This window comes from Lepidochelys kempii, chromosome 3 (genome assembly GCF_965140265.1).
Source record: "Lepidochelys kempii isolate rLepKem1 chromosome 3, rLepKem1.hap2, whole genome shotgun sequence".
NCBI lineage: Eukaryota > Metazoa > Chordata > Testudines > Cheloniidae > Lepidochelys > Lepidochelys kempii.
The window spans coordinates 54,527,356-54,544,752 of record NC_133258.1 but is presented as its reverse complement, the minus strand read 5'-3'; the positions used below and the strand labels follow the sequence as shown (position 1 = coordinate 54,544,752).

The 17,397-nt window shown below is 40.3% G+C and overlaps 1 protein-coding gene across 5 annotated transcripts in view; it reads right to left on the bottom strand.

Annotated features, from left to right (window-relative positions):
* ADGRB3 (adhesion G protein-coupled receptor B3) overlaps positions 1-17,397 on the bottom strand; it is a 621,270-nt gene that overhangs the window by 248,082 nt on the left and 355,791 nt on the right. For all 5 annotated transcript variants that reach the window (XM_073336359.1, XM_073336357.1, XM_073336356.1 and 2 more), the window contains 2 exons: positions 9,335-9,481; positions 7,501-7,576 (listed from right to left, as the gene is read on the bottom strand). In XM_073336359.1, coding sequence (XP_073192460.1) covers positions 7,501-7,576; positions 9,335-9,481 — 223 coding nt within the window. The remainder of the gene's footprint in view (positions 1-7,500; positions 7,577-9,334; positions 9,482-17,397) is intronic.

Genomic DNA, 17,397 nt, shown 5'->3' with positions numbered 1-17,397 from the left:
TCTCCTTCAGGTGCCTAAATCCAAAATGTGGATCCTCAGAACCCCCACTCAGCTGCCTAACCCTGAAGGCACCTAAATCCCTGCTAGTGGGCATGTGCAAAACTGTCTCAATCTGGACACTGGCATTGAGCTCACGCCCAAACCCTGATTTCATTCTCAATCTAGGTATCCCCTGCCTGTCTCATCTGTGGGGTCCAATCTAGTAAGCATACTCTGAGCACAGTTACTCTGGCAAAATACAGCAGAAGGATATTCTATGACTGAGGTGGTGGTCGTAGTGCCCCCCTTATGCCCAAGAGCCGACCACTTAGAGCACTCATGCAGGATGTGGGAGACCTTGATTCAAATCCCAGTCCTAGGTGAGTGCCCTAATCATGGGACTGTACAGTCATTCTAACTCTCTCTGGCCCAATGAGTATTTAATTATTTGTACAAAGAGGAATAGCTCTATAGCTCAGTGATTGGGGCACTCACATGGGACACCTTGATTCAAGTTCCTACAACACATCAGGCAGAGTAGGAATTGGAACCTGGGTCTCTGACATCCTGGGTGAGTGCTTTACCCACTGGCTATAAGGGGAGCACCTCCTCCTCAAATCTTTTTTGTTGTTCTTACAAGAAACGACTGACCTCATTTAGGCATCTGACTCTTGGAGAAGGTTGATGGCTGTGAAGGCACCTAACTCCCCTTTGAGGGGTAGGGCTTAGTGTGCTCTGCATCTCCTATAGGCTAGTTTAGCTGGCTCTCCATTCAGCAGGCTGGCTTTGTAATTCCCATTTTTAGGCACCTAACTCTCCCCATGCCTTGTACCAGGCACATGGATACCTAACTCAAGGCTGAGGATTCCACTAGGTGGCAGAATGCCTAAAAATGAGGTGTTGCAATGCTGAGTCAAAGTCCCATTTGTGGTTCTCACCCCAGGCTTCTATAGGTGAAAGTTCTGTTCCCCATTACCAATCTACCGAACTATCCAGCCTCCTTCTCACATCCAGCTGCATTGCATGTGACAAAAAAAAAAGTTATATTGTAAATTGTTGTGTGAAAGCAGTTAACACTAAACCTGTTAATAAACAATAACAAATGTTGCATCTATCTGTCACTGCATAAGGCTTGGAAATTTGTCCCTCCTCCCCTCCCCCCGCAATATAATGATAAACATTCTATTTCTTTTTTTTAAAGCACTAAGTAATTTACTTGTGGTAATCCAGAGATTTGCAGACATTTTAGAGCACGTTTTAAGGAGTGTCACTTTTACAAGTGCAGGAAAATAGATTGCATATAATTAAGTATTTATTTTCCTCTCATCCCATCCCCTGCCATAGCTGGGACTGAACTGTCTAGGGCCAGTAGCAAAGCTTTAAGTTCATAGCTTCCACCAGTCAAAGTCACTTAGTTTTTCATGTTGCCAGGGCTCAAATTCCATGGCAGTCAGCGCACAACACAAGGAATCTTGATTTGGCTTAGCTAGTGGTTCATTACTTTGTTTTACTTTATTCCCGCTGTTTAGTTGTTAATATATTTCTGGCAGCAGCATTGTCATGAATTTAGTGCAACATATTGTAGGATGTTTATCAAATGCCATTTCTAATTTTATTTTGTACATTGTGTCTAGTCACCAAATTTATATAAATTATTCATCTTACTCCAGAAATAGTGCCAGTGTAGTCAATTAGAACAACTAGAATGAAATCATGTAACTAGATTATTTTTTTGTTAAATGAAAAGCTTTCAAATAAAAAAACCCACCCTAACCTCCAATACTCAGAAGACTGTAATTTCTGCTTTACTAAGTGTAGATGAAATTCAGAGTACAGCTTGTCTGGAGGATGTATATATGAGTGGGGGAATGGAAACCTCCACCTCTCCCTGGAGGTAATAACCAGGTCCTAATAAATTGGTGTAGCACCACTCAAATCAATACAAATCATTCTAGTTTTTAATTCTAATTTAATGTATGTTTCAGTTCAATTTTCCAGGAAAGAGTCTAGTGGATACAGTTATTTAGCATAAAAGAGTGTTGGAGTTTTTCAGATTCAGAGTTGTATCTGAATGAACATTCCATTAGGATGATTTAGCGCTCTAGTGCCTTTGTTGTCATATCTTGAGGTCTTGAGATCAAATTATGAATGTAGTTGCTGCAGGCAATGAAATCCAACACACTCCATTACCTGATTAGCTGATGGATGTAAATAGTATATGTATCAGCAATCTAATTTCAAGTATGTGGAAGATCAGAAGAAGATTAGGGATGGAAGACCTCATGAGGTCATCTAGTCCAATCCTCTGCTCAAAGCAGGACCAATCCCAACTAAATCATTCCAGCCAGGGCTTTGTCAAGCTGGGCCGTAAAAAACTCTAAGGATGGAGATTCCACCACCTCCCTATGTAACCCATTCCAGTGCTTCACCACCCTCCTAGTGAAATAGTGTTTCCTAATATCCAACCTAAACCTCCCCCACAGCAACTTGAGACCATTGCTCTGTGTTCTGTCATCTGCCACCACTGAGAACAGCCAAGCTCCCTCCCCTTTGGAACCCCCCTTCAGGTACTTGAAGGCTGCTACCAAATCCCCCCTCACTCCTCTCTTCTGCAGACTAAACAAGCCCAGTTCCCTCAGCCTCTCCTCATAAGTCATGTGCCCCAGCCCCCTGATCATTTTTGTTTCCCTCTGCTGGACTCTCTCCAATTTGCCCACATCCTTTCTGTAGTGGGGGGGCCCAAAACTGAATGCAATACTCCAGATGTGGCCTCAGCAGTGCCGAATAGAGGGGAATAATCACTTCCCTCCATCTCCTGGCAATGCTCCTACTAATGCAGTCCAATATACCGTTAGCCTTCTTGGCAACGAGGGCATACTGCTGACTCATATCCAGCTTCTCATCCATTGTAATCCCCAGGTCCTTTTCTGCAGAACTGCTGCTTAGCCAGTCGGTCCCCAGCCTGTAGGGTGCAAGGGATTATTTCATCCTAAGTGCAGAACTCTGCCCTTGTCCTTGTTGAACCTCGTCAGATTTCTTTTGGCCCACTCCTCCAATTTGTCTAGGTCACTCTGGACCCTATCCCTACCCTCTAGTGTATCTACCTCTCCCCGTAGCTTAGTGTCATCTGCAAACTTGCTGAGGGTGCAATCCATCCCATCATCCAGATCATTAATAAAGATGTTGAACAAAATTGGCCACATGACTGACCCCTGGGGTACTCCGCTTGATACCGGCTGCCAACTAGATATCGAGTTGTTGATCACTACCTGTTGAGCCCGACAATCTAGCCATCTTTATTTCCACCTTATAGTCCATTCATCCAATCCATACTTTTTTAACTTGCTGGGAAGAATACTGTGGGAGACCATATCAAAAGCTTTGCTAAAGTCAAGCTATATCACGTCCACCGCTTTCCCCATATCCACAGAGCCAGTTATCTCATCATAGAAGGCAATCAGGTTGGTCAGGCATGACTTGCCCTTGGTGAATCCATGTTGATTGTTCCTGATCACCTTCCTCTCCTCCAAGTGTTTCAAAATGGTTTCCTTGAGGACCAGCTCCATGATTTTCCCAGGAACTGAAGTGAGGCTGACCGGTCTCTAGTTCCTCAGGTTCTCCTCCCCTTTTTCAAAGATGGGCACTATATTTGCCTTTTCCTGTCATCCGGGACCTCCCCCAGTCGCCAGGGTTTTCAAAGATAATGGCCAATGGCTCTGCAACCACATCAGCCAATTCCATCAGCACCCTCGGATATATTAGATCTGGACCCATGGACTTGTGCATGTCCAGATTTTCTAAATAGTTAACTTAACCTGTTCTTTCACCACTGGGGGCTGCTCACCACCTCCCTATACTGTGTAGCCCAGGACTGCAGTGTGGGAGCTGAACTTGTCTGTGAAGACTGAGGTGAGTACTTCAGCTTTTTCCATATCATCTGTCACTAGGTTGCCTCCCCCATTCATTAAGGGTCCCACACCTTCCCTGACCCTTTTTTTGTCGCTAACATACCTGTAGAAACCCTTCTTGTTACCCTTCACATCCCTTGCTAGCTGCAACTCCAGTTGTGTTTTGGCCTTCCTGATTACACCCCTGCATGCTCGAGCAATATTTTTATCCTCCTCCCTAGTCATCTGTCCAAGTTTCCACTTCTTGTCAGCTTCTTTTTTATGTTTAAGCTCACCAAAGATTTCACTGTTAAGCCAAGCTGGTTGCCTGCCATATTTGTTATTCTTTCTGCACATCGGGATGGTTCGTTCCTGTGCCCTCAGTAAGGCTTCTAATACAGCCAGCTCTCCTGGATTCCTTTCCCCCTCATATTAGCCTCCCATGGGATCCTGTCCATCAGTTCCCTAAGGGAGTCAAAGTTTGCTTTTCTGAAGTCCAGGGTCCATATTTTGCTACTCTTCTTTCTTCCTTTTGTCAGGATCCTGAATTCAACCATCTCATGGTCACTGCTGCCCAGATTGCCACCCACTTCTACTTCCCCTACCAATTCTTCCCTGTTTGTAAGCAGCAGGTCAAAAGGAGAACAACCCCTGGTTGGTTCCTCCAGTAGTTGCACCAGGAAGTTGTCCCCAACACTCTCCAAAAACTTCCTGGATTGTCTGTGCACTGCTGTATTGCTCTCCCAGCAGATGTCAGAGTGATTGAAGTCTCCCATTAGAACCAGGGCCTGTGTTCTGGAAACTTCAGTTAATTGTCCACAGAAAGCCTCATCTACCTCATCCTCCTGGTCCGGTGGTCTATAGCACACGCCCACCATGACATCACCCTTGTTGCTCTTCATTTTCTCTGATACAATGTAAAGTTGATACTTGCATCTCTAGTCCTTTAACCTTCTTTTCCAATATGGAGACCACTTTGCACTTTGAACAGATGAAGTTGCTTCTGTCCTTTAGGAGAAAGGCAAACATGGCACATTCTGCACAGGTCACAACAGTTGATCGCTCCCTATCATGTCTTCCTTCTAAAAGCATCCTCAGATGATGTATTTACTTCTCACAGAAGCCTGAAAGGCAAAAATACTGGGTGGGAACTCCCCCAAGGCAAACTCCCTCTGTTTGCCTGTCCTCTGTTTGCCGCTCACTGAGTTCGCAACTGGCTGCCTTTTTATAAGGCTGCTGGCTCGAAGTAGTTGGCCCGGCTCAAAGCCTTCCCTCTAATCAACAACTCAAGGCTCACCTCACAAAGCACTCCCAATTCACACTTTTCAAACAAACAAACAAACAAACAAACAAACAAACAAACAAACAAATGGTCAACAGTCCCTGCAACTAGCTCCAGTCAAACAAATGGCCACAGGAGACAGACACTCGGATATTCCCCCCACCAGCTCATAACACAGCCCCGCTAATGCAGCAGCCATCTTAGCTCCTCTTGGATGGTTCCCAGGCAAACTCCCTCTGTTTGCCTGTCCTCTGTTCGCTGCTCACGATAAATACTGATGAAGTGTAACAATGTACATATGATACTTATGCCCTGATTCAGAAGGTCTTTATACACATACTAGGTTTTTATTCCTGATTCACACACACAAACATAAACCACAATACCATGTCTGCAGAATTTGTATCACAATACGGGCAGCTCAAAAGTTGATTCTATTTACACAGAGCACACTGAGGAGCATTGGGAGATAACTGTATCTTCTTATCTGCAGTTCTAAAGGCTTTATTTATAAATAAAGACACTTAGAACACCAAGCCACATGGTCCTGGAAGCTCACATAACCACTTTTTATGGAAGGCTGATCAGTTGTTCAGAGGAGAGGTCAGCTTGCTGTGGAAGCCAAGAACCAGCTGAAAGTAGCAGTCAATGGCAAAAATCTCATGCAAAATAGCTGTACTCCTTTCAAGACTCACAATGTCCTGTTCGCTATACATTTAGGACCCAATCACTCACTGAAGAAGTCTAGTAGTTTAGGATTTTTGCCATCAACCTCAATAGGGGGGCAGCAGTGAGTCATTAATTCCTATCCATCCAGAGTATAGATAGGAGTGCCCTGAATAGCTTTGAATGTGCAGATGGATGGACTTCAGTAGTCCAGACTTGTTTTCTATAAATTAAAATGAGGAAGCTAGGAGTACTGACGGCATGGCCATTGATAGCTCTTTATAAAATAAAGGTTTGAATGATTCATGGCCACCTTGATGCTCTTCCATGGCTGGCAGACTTTCCCTAAGGTATTCCAGAGACAGCTGAATATAATAGTCATTTGGCTCTATATCTCAGAGTGTGGAATAATAGAGAGAAACTGCTGCCATAAACAACTCTTCCTGGCTTCTTTCCTGGTTTCAGGAGTTAGCATGCCAAATAGAAAAATGTTCACCAAAATTTGAGAACAGTATGATTTATTCTTTATGCAGTACCATAAGTGTGAACTGTTCCTTAAGTGTACTTCTCTAGATGGCAATGTCCTGTCATTTGAGGCAGACATTTAGTTAATTAAGGCATGGAGGGGCCAGGAGAATGGTGCATTGCGTAGATATTTCTACCTTAAAAATAGGGGCTAGCAACAGCAGGTGCAGAACACATTAGAACTTGATTGGGAGGCTATTTTCTTCAGAACTAACCTCTCTTTTCTTCTTTTTTTTCCCAGATTATCACTGGCAAAAAAAATCTGTATATTCCTGTCCTATCTCCTTTTGGTCATGATTTAACTCCAACTCTGGGCAAGGGAGAGAAAAGTGTCTGTGTTTTCTATTTCACTAATAACTATTATGAAACAATGTTCAGTGATTGATTGTGAAACAAAAAAGATATCAGTAGTAGCTACTTCACAAAAGACTGTGTGAAACAGGTTGGGCTATTATCCATGAAGCATGGAGGTATTTGATTCAATGGTGCGTGAAGAAAAGGAAGAATATTGGTTTCTAGTATTTTAGGCTGTCTGGGAGTAAAATGAGCTCTCCCTTTCTCTTTAGGTACTTGTGCAGCTCTCAGAACTGAAGTATTGGAGCTGTACAGATGTATGCATTTCTTCTTTCCAAAAAAGGCCCTTCATATAACCCTACTGTCCTCTGCTAATGCAATTTAATTGAAAACGTACCTGGAAGCTAATGGTGGTGGCTTTTGTGAAAGTGAGGCCAGGCACAATCAGTATATCCTTGCTAGAGCACTTACACTACACTGATGAGCATCAGTTTTAAGTACAAGTACATGAAGCCTGAGTATTTTTTACAATTATCCATCAGCTTACATACTTACAAAGGAAACTTCCTTCTTCCGCCCCCTGCCCCCCGCAGCTAAAGTTCAGATTAAATGATTAAACAACATTTACAATATAGCAATTTGATTAACATTAATTAATTAATTAGGTCATTAACATAATATACACTATGATGCATTAAAGAAAGACAATTTTATTTTTTTAAATAATAGTTGTAAAAAATTTATACTATACTATAAAGAACTATATAAACAAATATGATCCTTGTTGACTGATTTCACCTTGAGATGTCCTACAGACATGTCCCTGAAGTAATGTAATTTATGTTGGATAGCTTAATAATTTCTTACCTTAAAGTGGGCAAAATGAGTTCTAAATTTTTGTACAGCACCGCTCCAAGCACAAATACAGTGGATTCATCTAGTTCTAAAATAAAAAACAAAAAATAAAAGTTAAAAATGCCTTAGTCAGCACATGCCTCTATGGATAGTATTTAATATTCCAATATATGTCTTATTTTTAAAGAAATCATCATTAGGGCTCTACTAAATTCACAACCATGAAAAATGCATCACGGACCATGAAATCTGCTCTCCCCCATGAAATCTGGTCTTTTGTGTACTTTTACCGTGTACTATACTCTTTTATACTTTCAAGTAAAAATATATACAAGTACACAGTGTTTCTCAAAGTGGGAGTCCCGACCCAAAAGGGGGGTCTCAGGCGTATTGTAGAGGGATCACAGTATTGCCACTTCTACTTCTGTGCTGCCTTCAGAGCTGGGTGGCTGGAGGGCAGGGCCAGGCTCCCAGGTCTGAATGCAGCGCTGCTACCCGCAGCACCACAGAAGTAAGGATGGCATAGTATGGTATTGCCACCCTTACTTCTGTGCTGCTGCTGTGGGGACACAGCCTTCAGAGCTGGGTGGCCAGAGAGCAGCAGCTGCTAGCTGGGAACCCAGCTCTGAAGGCTGCGCTGCTCCTGGTGGTGGTACTGCCTTCAGAACTCAGCACCTGTCCAACAGCCGCCGCTCTCCAGCTACCCAGTTCTGAAGGCAGGTACGGAAGTAATGGTGGCAATACTGTGACCCCCGAACAGTAGCTTTGCAACCCCGTTTTGGGTCGGGAGCCCCAGTTTGAGAAATGCTGACTTAAGGGCTTTACACGTTTATATTTTGCCATTTTTCAATACATATTTGTGCTTTGTTACGACTCTGTGAAAGTTAAGATTTAAATATCTGAAATCATGAAATTCAAGATTTCAAAAATGTTATGACTGTGAAATTTACGAAAATGGACCGTGAATTTGGTAAGGCCCTAATCATCATCGTTGTGAAATATATTCTGCAGAGCTCTGTTTATAATATTAGAACATATCAGACATAAGAATGGCCACACTGGGTCAGACCAAAGGTCCATGTAGCCCAGTATCCTGTCTTCTGAAAGTGGCCAATGTCAGGTGCTTCAGAGGAAATGAACAGAACAGGTAATCCATCCCGTCATCCACTTAAAATTGCTCTTTGATAAGATACATCAGTATGTAGTAAACTCTGTCAGTGCTTTTCAGTGTATTTATCTTCATTCTGATATATCCAGAGAAACCATCTTTAGAGGACATTTTTAATATGAAGGGGGCAGATGCTCCCATGTGGCTTATTTGCACCGCACCACTAGTATATATTGGACCTAAAACATGTGTAACTACTCTGGGGAGGATTAGCCAGTACAAGTCAGATCAGCCTTTAGGATGGAAGATTGGCACTGCTATCACACCGACTATAGGACCAGGGCAATGCATAGGATAGCTTTAAGTCAACTATAACCGTACGTTTGCAAGGAAAGCGCTGTGCAGAACAGCTGGATCCCAAGATTTTGCCTGATATGTATTAATACTGAATATTGAAAATATTGGCAATACAATGAAGCAAATACTTTGCACTTCTACAGGACCTTTTGTCCAAGAACCTGAAAGTTCTTTACCTACATTAATTAAGATTCACCACATATATTTAATGCTGGGTAAGTATTTTTATTATTATTACAATACTCATTTTAGAGATGGTTAGCAAAAGCACTGGTACTTTAAGTACTAGCCTGATGAGTCCATGCTTCCCAGTTTCCTCAGTCTAACTGTTAAATAAACACTTATTCTCTAATAAAATATAATACTTGAATACTTCTTTACCTGATGACATAGGAGTGAAGATATTTTTTGGAATGACAACCCTGTCTTCTGAATTTCGTGCCCAATCAACCATTCCTTTTCTTCCTTTCATTGGGAAATTGATGTCTGTTAGAACAGATGCTGCAGGAAGCTTCTGAATGCTAGCCACTATTAAGAGAAATCATAAAATCAAATAAAACGTGTTTTACACTTCAAAGCATTATTAAGAGGTCATAACAGTAAAGTAGTAACAAAAATGTACAATAATGTATTTCAAATAAAATGAAAATTTATAAGGATATTAACTGGGACCACACACTTTATTTTCAATTTATTAGATAGTTCTACAGTGGATTAATGTTATGGCATTGATTCTATCACTTGTCAGCCAGGTTTATGTTAACTCTCTTAACAAGGATTATTGAATGTGCTGGCTCATACCCTGAAATTCACATGTAAGCACATATCTGAGCTGTGCCTTCAGAGCAAATTCTGAAATTATTAAATGTGATAGGACAAGGAAGAGGATGCTGCAAATTGCTCTGGGAGATATAACGGCTAGAATCAGGCTAATGAAGCAATAACAGTTCCTCTATCCCCTGCATGGGCACAAAAATATCTGGAGACAGACCCATTAAAGAGATTCACATACTACAAGCCAGTGTTGTTTCCTACAAAGCAGAATAACAAAATATACCACATGATCAGCTTCCCTTAAAACAACAGTTCCTCACCATGAAATATTTATTGTATGGGTTTTTTAAACTAAAAATCCACGACTAAATACACATAACTTCACTCAGCTGAACAGAAAGAAAGACACAAACCTTAAAATAGGCAATTTGGAATTTTGTTTACCCATGTTAGTTTTCTTTCCATTTTTAACTCATTTTTTATCTAGAAATCGGTTTTATCTTTGCCTTGAAATCTGAGTGCAACTCCATGGCAACACTGTCAGTGTCTAGTGAGATTCAGGCAACTTGTACTCAGCTGACAGTGATGCAAGTCTTTATGCACATTCAGAGAGATGGTAAGCAATCTGTTTGGAGGTAGCTCCGTGCCTAAGGTAAACCATGTTGATAAGCATTTCTTGTGCAATGCTTTTCCTAAGTAATTTATGACAGGGATAACAGACTTGGTGCAACTTGCACATGAGGTCAAGTCTGTGATTTGCATAATGATTTCACCGCAAGTGTTTTATAGAGGGGTTAAAGAGAAAGACAATCACAGCCGCAAAATAAAAATAGGAAACTATTAAGCATCTCATAAGTGGATTTCATTTTAAAGAAAAAATAAGTTAACACACCTACTACTAGCTCCACAAATGTATTATTTGACAACTGGTTCCTAGTTCCAAATTAGAGTGATTATGTATTAGAGCATCGCATTGGTGAGGTTGTACTCGAGGCTCTTCTGGGCTCTCTGTTATAAAACTATCACCGGGGTTTATTGCGACAGTTAAAATAATCTCTAGGTTACAATTTGGGATATAAATTCACAGCCCAAGAGGAACGTGTTTCCTTGTCAAATTTTGGTTGGCATGTGTGCTTGTGTGTCGTGGGGAGAAGGTAGAGTTCAGGTATTTCAGAATTACTAGAGCATAAAATGGATTGCATGTTTTTCACATGCTTTTATAATTCCAATATTAAGTACATTAATGTTGTATAAAGAACATTTTCCTGGTTATTGGAGCCTAATTAGAGAGTTTTATTTACAGAGAACCAATGTAAAACCACGTTTATTTAGTTTCCGGAATAAACTATTTCCAAAAGTAAATACATATAATACAATTAACATGTTCAGACTGCTTAGCACATATTTTCATTGTAGTCACAGAGTATCTGTCTGTCTATCATTCTGAAGTTACACTATTTCATCTGTACATCAGGAAGACTGTTCCTCATTCTTCAGATAAACAAAACAAAACAGGAAATCAATGTTATCCAATGGAGTTCATTCTGCAGGACAGAAAATCATTTTAGAAGTGGTGAAATGTTAAGGATCTAGGACTATATTTCTTTGGATTCTATCTATATATTTTTAACTCAGCCCACTATCATGATACCTAAGCACTTCTCAGACATGAAGGCTCCAAAACAGCCATTAAGGATAAGCGTTTAATAATACACAAGTTAAACATTCAGGTAATGGCTTTCATAATACAAAATAATCCTACATGTGGTTTAGACCATTTGTTCTTTCCCTAAAAATAAAAACCAACCACACAAAAAGCTCTCAGTTTAATTTTGTGAAAGTTGCCAGATCTATACTCTGGAGAATAAAATTCTCTGCTTAGCCAGAAAGCAGGCAACAGCCATGCAAGCTCAACTATGAACAGGCCACAGCCCTGTCTGAAAGGATTACTTCTAGGGATCAGTGTAGATGGTCAGATCACACCAAGCCCTGTCATTCTTTAGCCACTTTGCTGAGACTACAAACAATGTGTGTCCATTAATGTCAGCTATGATAACAGAGATGTGGGAACATAGTTCACTCAAATCTGGACAGCGGCCTTAGTTCAGTCCCTATTAAGATACCAGCAGGATACAGAAAGGGGCACCACTTTCTGTACAGTAACAAATCTTCAGCACTGCGGTACATCATACTTTAATTCCAAATCTAAATTTCATTCACATTGAATATTAATATGTGACTCATCACAGAGATCTGGAGCATGACCGGCTGCATTTCCATTGTGAAATGATGCTTCAGTGTTCTCAGACTCAATTTTAATCTGCAGCATAAAAAATAACTGTTTACTGTGATGTGAGTGTTGAAATCAGAGGGGCATTTAGGAAAGCCTGCATATAATTCAGGTGCCAGGTCATTCACAAGCCAGGAACTCAAATGTCGTTTCCTTATATAAGTATCCTACACAGAGAATAAAACAGAATGACATTTGATTCATTCTATTTTATTGTGTTCTCTGTATGCTATACTTGCATTAGGAATGATGCTCCAGCTATTGGCACCTGAATTATTTAGTGCTGCAATTTCCACATACTTTTATATCCAAATTTTCTGACTTCAGCACTCTGTTCAGTAGGAACAAAAGCAACATGTTTTTTTTAATCACCAGAACAAAACCTCATGACCCGAATGCCAAGCTTATAAAACAAAACAAAAAAATGACACCAAAGGAAATTCAGAGACACTCTGAAGTATTTTTCTTGCACTTGTATAGAGTGGTAAAAATGTACAAAAATGCCCAAGAAATACAACAACAATTATGTACTGTCCCAAATAGTTATAATATTCAACAAAAAGTTTAGTAAAAAATTTCACAACAAATAAGAAGGAAAAAAAAGAAAAGAAGGTAGAACAAAAGAAAAAAGATCTGGGTCCCAGAAGAACAAAAATATGGGAGCACTGGCTTGAGTAACAATAATTTAACTTACAATATGAGAAGTCCTCACTATAGTTTATGCATGTTATAATCTATGGTACACACTGCTCTCTCACACAAAGATTTTTCTGTTAATGATGTGGTCCATTCTTTTATAATGGTCTGTTTCCCAGTGCTTTAATGTTATTTTGGTTTGTAAATATAATACTTACATACCCCCATGTTAGGCATCAGTTTTAGGCGGGTATATAATTGGCACAGATAAGCCGTGCCTCTGCTGTGTCCACCTGTGCTATCATGGCGACATTGCTAATTATACTTGTGCTAGCTCTCATTAAGCTAGCACAGTTATGTGCAAGCGAGCAGGGGACTCAAATCCTTCGGTCATACTATAGAGATAGTCTAAGGCAGTAGTTCTCAACCAGGGGTCTGGGGCCCCTTAGAGGGCCTCAAGCAGGTTTCAGGGGGGCCTGTAAGCAGGGCCAGCATTAAACTTGCTGGAACCCAGGGCAGAAAGCTGAAGTCCTACTACATGAGGCTGAAGCCCAGATCCCTGCTTGCTACCCCCTAACGCCACCCTGGCTTTTATATGCAGAAAACCAGTTATTGCGGCACAGGTGGGCCGTGGAGTCTTTATAGCATGTTTGGGGGTGGGGGGAGGCCTCAGAAAGAAAAAGGTTCAGAACTCCTGATCTGAGGAATTCTTCTCATGGACCCACACTACAACCTCAACTTTCAGCAGCAGAATTCAGAATCTAAACCTGGATGGAGATCAAAATTTCCAAATTGGTCCCTAGCTCTCTCAGGGGCGGACAACAAAGCCCCAGATCTAAATTCCTCTGGATGGGATGTTTGAAATCTGGTTCTGAATTCTGCAGCTGTTATTACTTTTTAAACAGAGCGGAGAACATTGGGCCTAATTCTCTTCTCAATTCCACTGTTTTACACAGGAATAAATTAGAGGAGACTAGGGGCTCATCATTCTACAATGCATTGGTGCATTGACACAGTATATTTAATGAGGGAAAATGCCTAGCTAAATTTTACTCATGTGTAGAAGGCCAGCACAAGGTCTGTACAATTCTTAAGTTTCATTTAACTCCCATATCAGAGCTTGAGAGATTTTAGTAGTGCACAGCTTTGTACTTTATCAAGACACAGGGGTGAATTTCACCCACACAGAAGAGGGTTCACTTTACAATACTAATATAAATAGATGAGCACAGTCAAAAATAGCTAAACAAAGGTAACAATATACTGAGGCTGAAGTAAAGTATACATCTGCTCTGTACAATATATTAAAAAGAAGATGCTGTCTTTCCAAATATATTACTCTAAATTAGCGCTAAATTCAGGACGAGCTTTGCTCATCTGCTGTTTGAGCACCAAACTGGTTCTCAAACTAGACCTGTGTGGGGCTTTTGCCTGGGGGTAGCAGCTTCATAGTAGTTTGAGAACCAAAACTTTCCAGGAAATTTTCTACATTTTGCTTTTAAGAATAAGCAAAACTGGAAGGAAGTGTTATGTAAAGTTCTTCCATCATTCCTCTTTTCCTGCCCCTTCCTGACTTGCTCACCTACTGCATACTAGATATATGTTTTTTTTCTGCATTCAGCAAACCTGAGTTGATAATACCAATTGGTTTTGTTTTCTCAGTTCAAGGGTGTTGCTCCCTGTAAGTATCCATGCATATTTTCTAAGGAAAAATTAATAGATCTGCCATCAACACATGTTCAGTATACAACATATAAAAGCACTATTGCATTAAACTTCAGAACATCAAATGTGTATATTTCTTTCCAGATTTTTTCATGTAAAAGAAATGTCTGTATTAGAAATAAATATGCCTCAGCTGGAAACATATTTATAAATTTTAGAATTATTCTGCTGACCTCTCATGTAAGCTCTTACTTCCTTTGCTGAATGCATAAGCTCATTCCACTCAGCTCCCCTGGATATGCAGGGAGCAAAGTCCTCTTTAGCACATCATCAAAAAGCCAAATGGGTATATTAAAGATGATATTCATAGCAGATTTACTGTATCCACTTAGCTCCCCAATCCAAACCTTTCATTTTAAAGGCATTATATGATAATCTGTAATGGTGAAATCCTCTTCTCGGTGAGACCATTTGTGGATCTCTGGATATGTTATGGATCTCTGCATACCAGTAGTTCTAGTGATCCCCTTTGAAATCCTCCTCATGTGCTTGTCAAATTTTATTCATGCAGATTTGCTTATGGGAGGGCCTGATCCCTTGACATGATCGATGTGTAACCTGTAGTTACAGAGAGTCACCTATTTGGGGTACTTTTGCACATGTGTGTGTTCATGGTTCACAATTAATTGACTCATCAGATAAACAGTTTCATACTCCATCTATTCACATGTAACATAATAACATTATAACAAGGCTCACTAGCCATGTACCTGCCATATATGTAATTCCCTCTTATACTCTTCACAGATTCCATCTCAAACAGATTACCTGATCATATTGAAAATTGTTTGAATTATCCCATGCCAATGTCCACTTCAAGATTAATGTCAAAACAGTGAAACACATAATAGGCTACTAGTGTGGCAGTGGAAAATTCAGGGTAACAAGGTTTAGTCCAGTCAACTGTGCCATAGTTGCAGCTTTCAGAAATCTTCAGCTAATTCATGCATTATCTAGACTGTGACTTTTGTCAGTTCATGTTCTGTACCAGTAATAATTGAGGACCAAAGTCACAAACCATTTATCATAAAGAATATCACAAAAATAATTCCGCTCGAGATTGCCCCAAATATCATGAAGTCATATATATCAGATGGATTGAGGTGTGATGGAACCTAGTGCTTGAACAGTGCACACAAGATGAAATCTCACAGCAGTATACAGTTGTATACTGTATTCCATGTTGTATTTAAAGTTGTATTTAAAGTTCATCTATGGTCAGCAATGAGTTTATGTAAAAAAAAATCACCTTTTTTTCCCACAAATCTACTCTTTATGAGTATCCACACATAGTCTGGTTCTAAAGCAAGAAGACACGACATACACCCTGCAGCTCCATGAGAATGCAAGGAGGGGAGGGCAATAAGACATCTTTGCCCACTCCTGGTGTCCCTGAGCAGTAGTGCCTCACAAATGTTATCCCAAAGTGCAATCCTTGGAACAAGACATCCCATAGGCCATGGGTAGGTGTAGAGAACTTCCAGAGACAAAGTCCTTCACCCCTGTGCATTGGCCAAGGGGGACTAAGAGTGGGTGAGATGGAATCCCTCTGAGTGCAGGAGAATTCTGGGAGGAATTCTACTTCAGGGGCTCGATAGCCAACAGAGCTGTGCCTTAAATGCCATACTGAACCCTTCATGACTAAGAAGAAGAAACTTCTTATTGCTGTTAGTACCGAACAGCCAATACAGCGATGGGAGAGTGTAATTTTATTCTGGTGAACACATCAGTATGATGCTTAACGATATCCCAATCAGAGAAAATTTCTTAAGAAAGCACCATACTTGTGCTCTGTGAATACTTCAGTATTGAGCTCTCTAGAGGGATGAAAGATGGCTGATGATGATGGGGATGAAAGATGGGGATGAAAGATGCCTGATGCCTACCTCTAGGTAAAACAACATACATATCACAGAGATGAGAACCATAGACTTAGAGGGCTCAATTTGACTTTGTACTTACAAACCGCTATAGTGAAGAATAATTAACACACATGAAAGGTCACATAGTTGCCCACAGCTAAACATGACTATAACACATGTCAGCAATATACTGGCACAGCGATAATATGGTAGGTATAACATTTAGCTCAGGTTAAAAGGCAACACAACTTAAGGCAGTGATAAGGATACATTTAAGAAATTCTGGAATCTTGCTATTATTCATATAATTAAACTAAATACATTTTCACAGGCTATATGGCAAGCATGTCCCTTTCCTTTTGTGTGTGCTTTAGTGATCCAACAGAATCAAGCTATTCTATTCTATGCTATTTATTAGGACCAGCTCAGAAATGCATTCATTTGAGAAGACTTGCAAACTGACAGTTCATTGTAGCTGCATTCTCTTAGTGGTTAAAGACCCCACATTTGTTCTGATGAAAAATCTGGAGATCAAAAATAACCTTGGCAAGGTACTAGGTCATAAAATCAATTGGACAAAATCGCAAATCCTCCCTTTCTCTCCAAATCTCTGTCTTTTGTTCAAGGACAACAAAGTGGAAAATTATAAATGTATCTTATCTTAAAATTAAACTAATTATAGGCTAAGGTTGTTATAGACAATAGAAGTTTTATTGTTTGAAAAATAGAAGATGATGTTAAAAGATGGAAACTATTAAATCTCAATCTCTGAGGAAGTTTAGTGACGTACAAATGGTCATGGCAACACAGCTAAATGTTATGTTCCAGACGCTGTTGCTGCTGCATAGCCCTTTAACTCACTTCAGATACTTAGAAAAATATCAGCATTTTTGGGGGGAACAATCATTAATCATTTATCATTTGTGCACCCCATAAGGTGAATATGGCTCTTCACTGCTGGTCAATGTGACAAAGAACATCCTCTCTTTTCCAACTCACAAGTTTAAGGCATGAGCATGAAGAATATACAGTATAATAAACTCATTACATACAAACAAGCTCCATGCAGGCAATTACAGAGGGATGTATCTTCATGGCTGGTGAAGTGCTTCCTGAAGGAAGCTTCTGAGATAAGGAGTGAATGAGGGCCTGTCGTA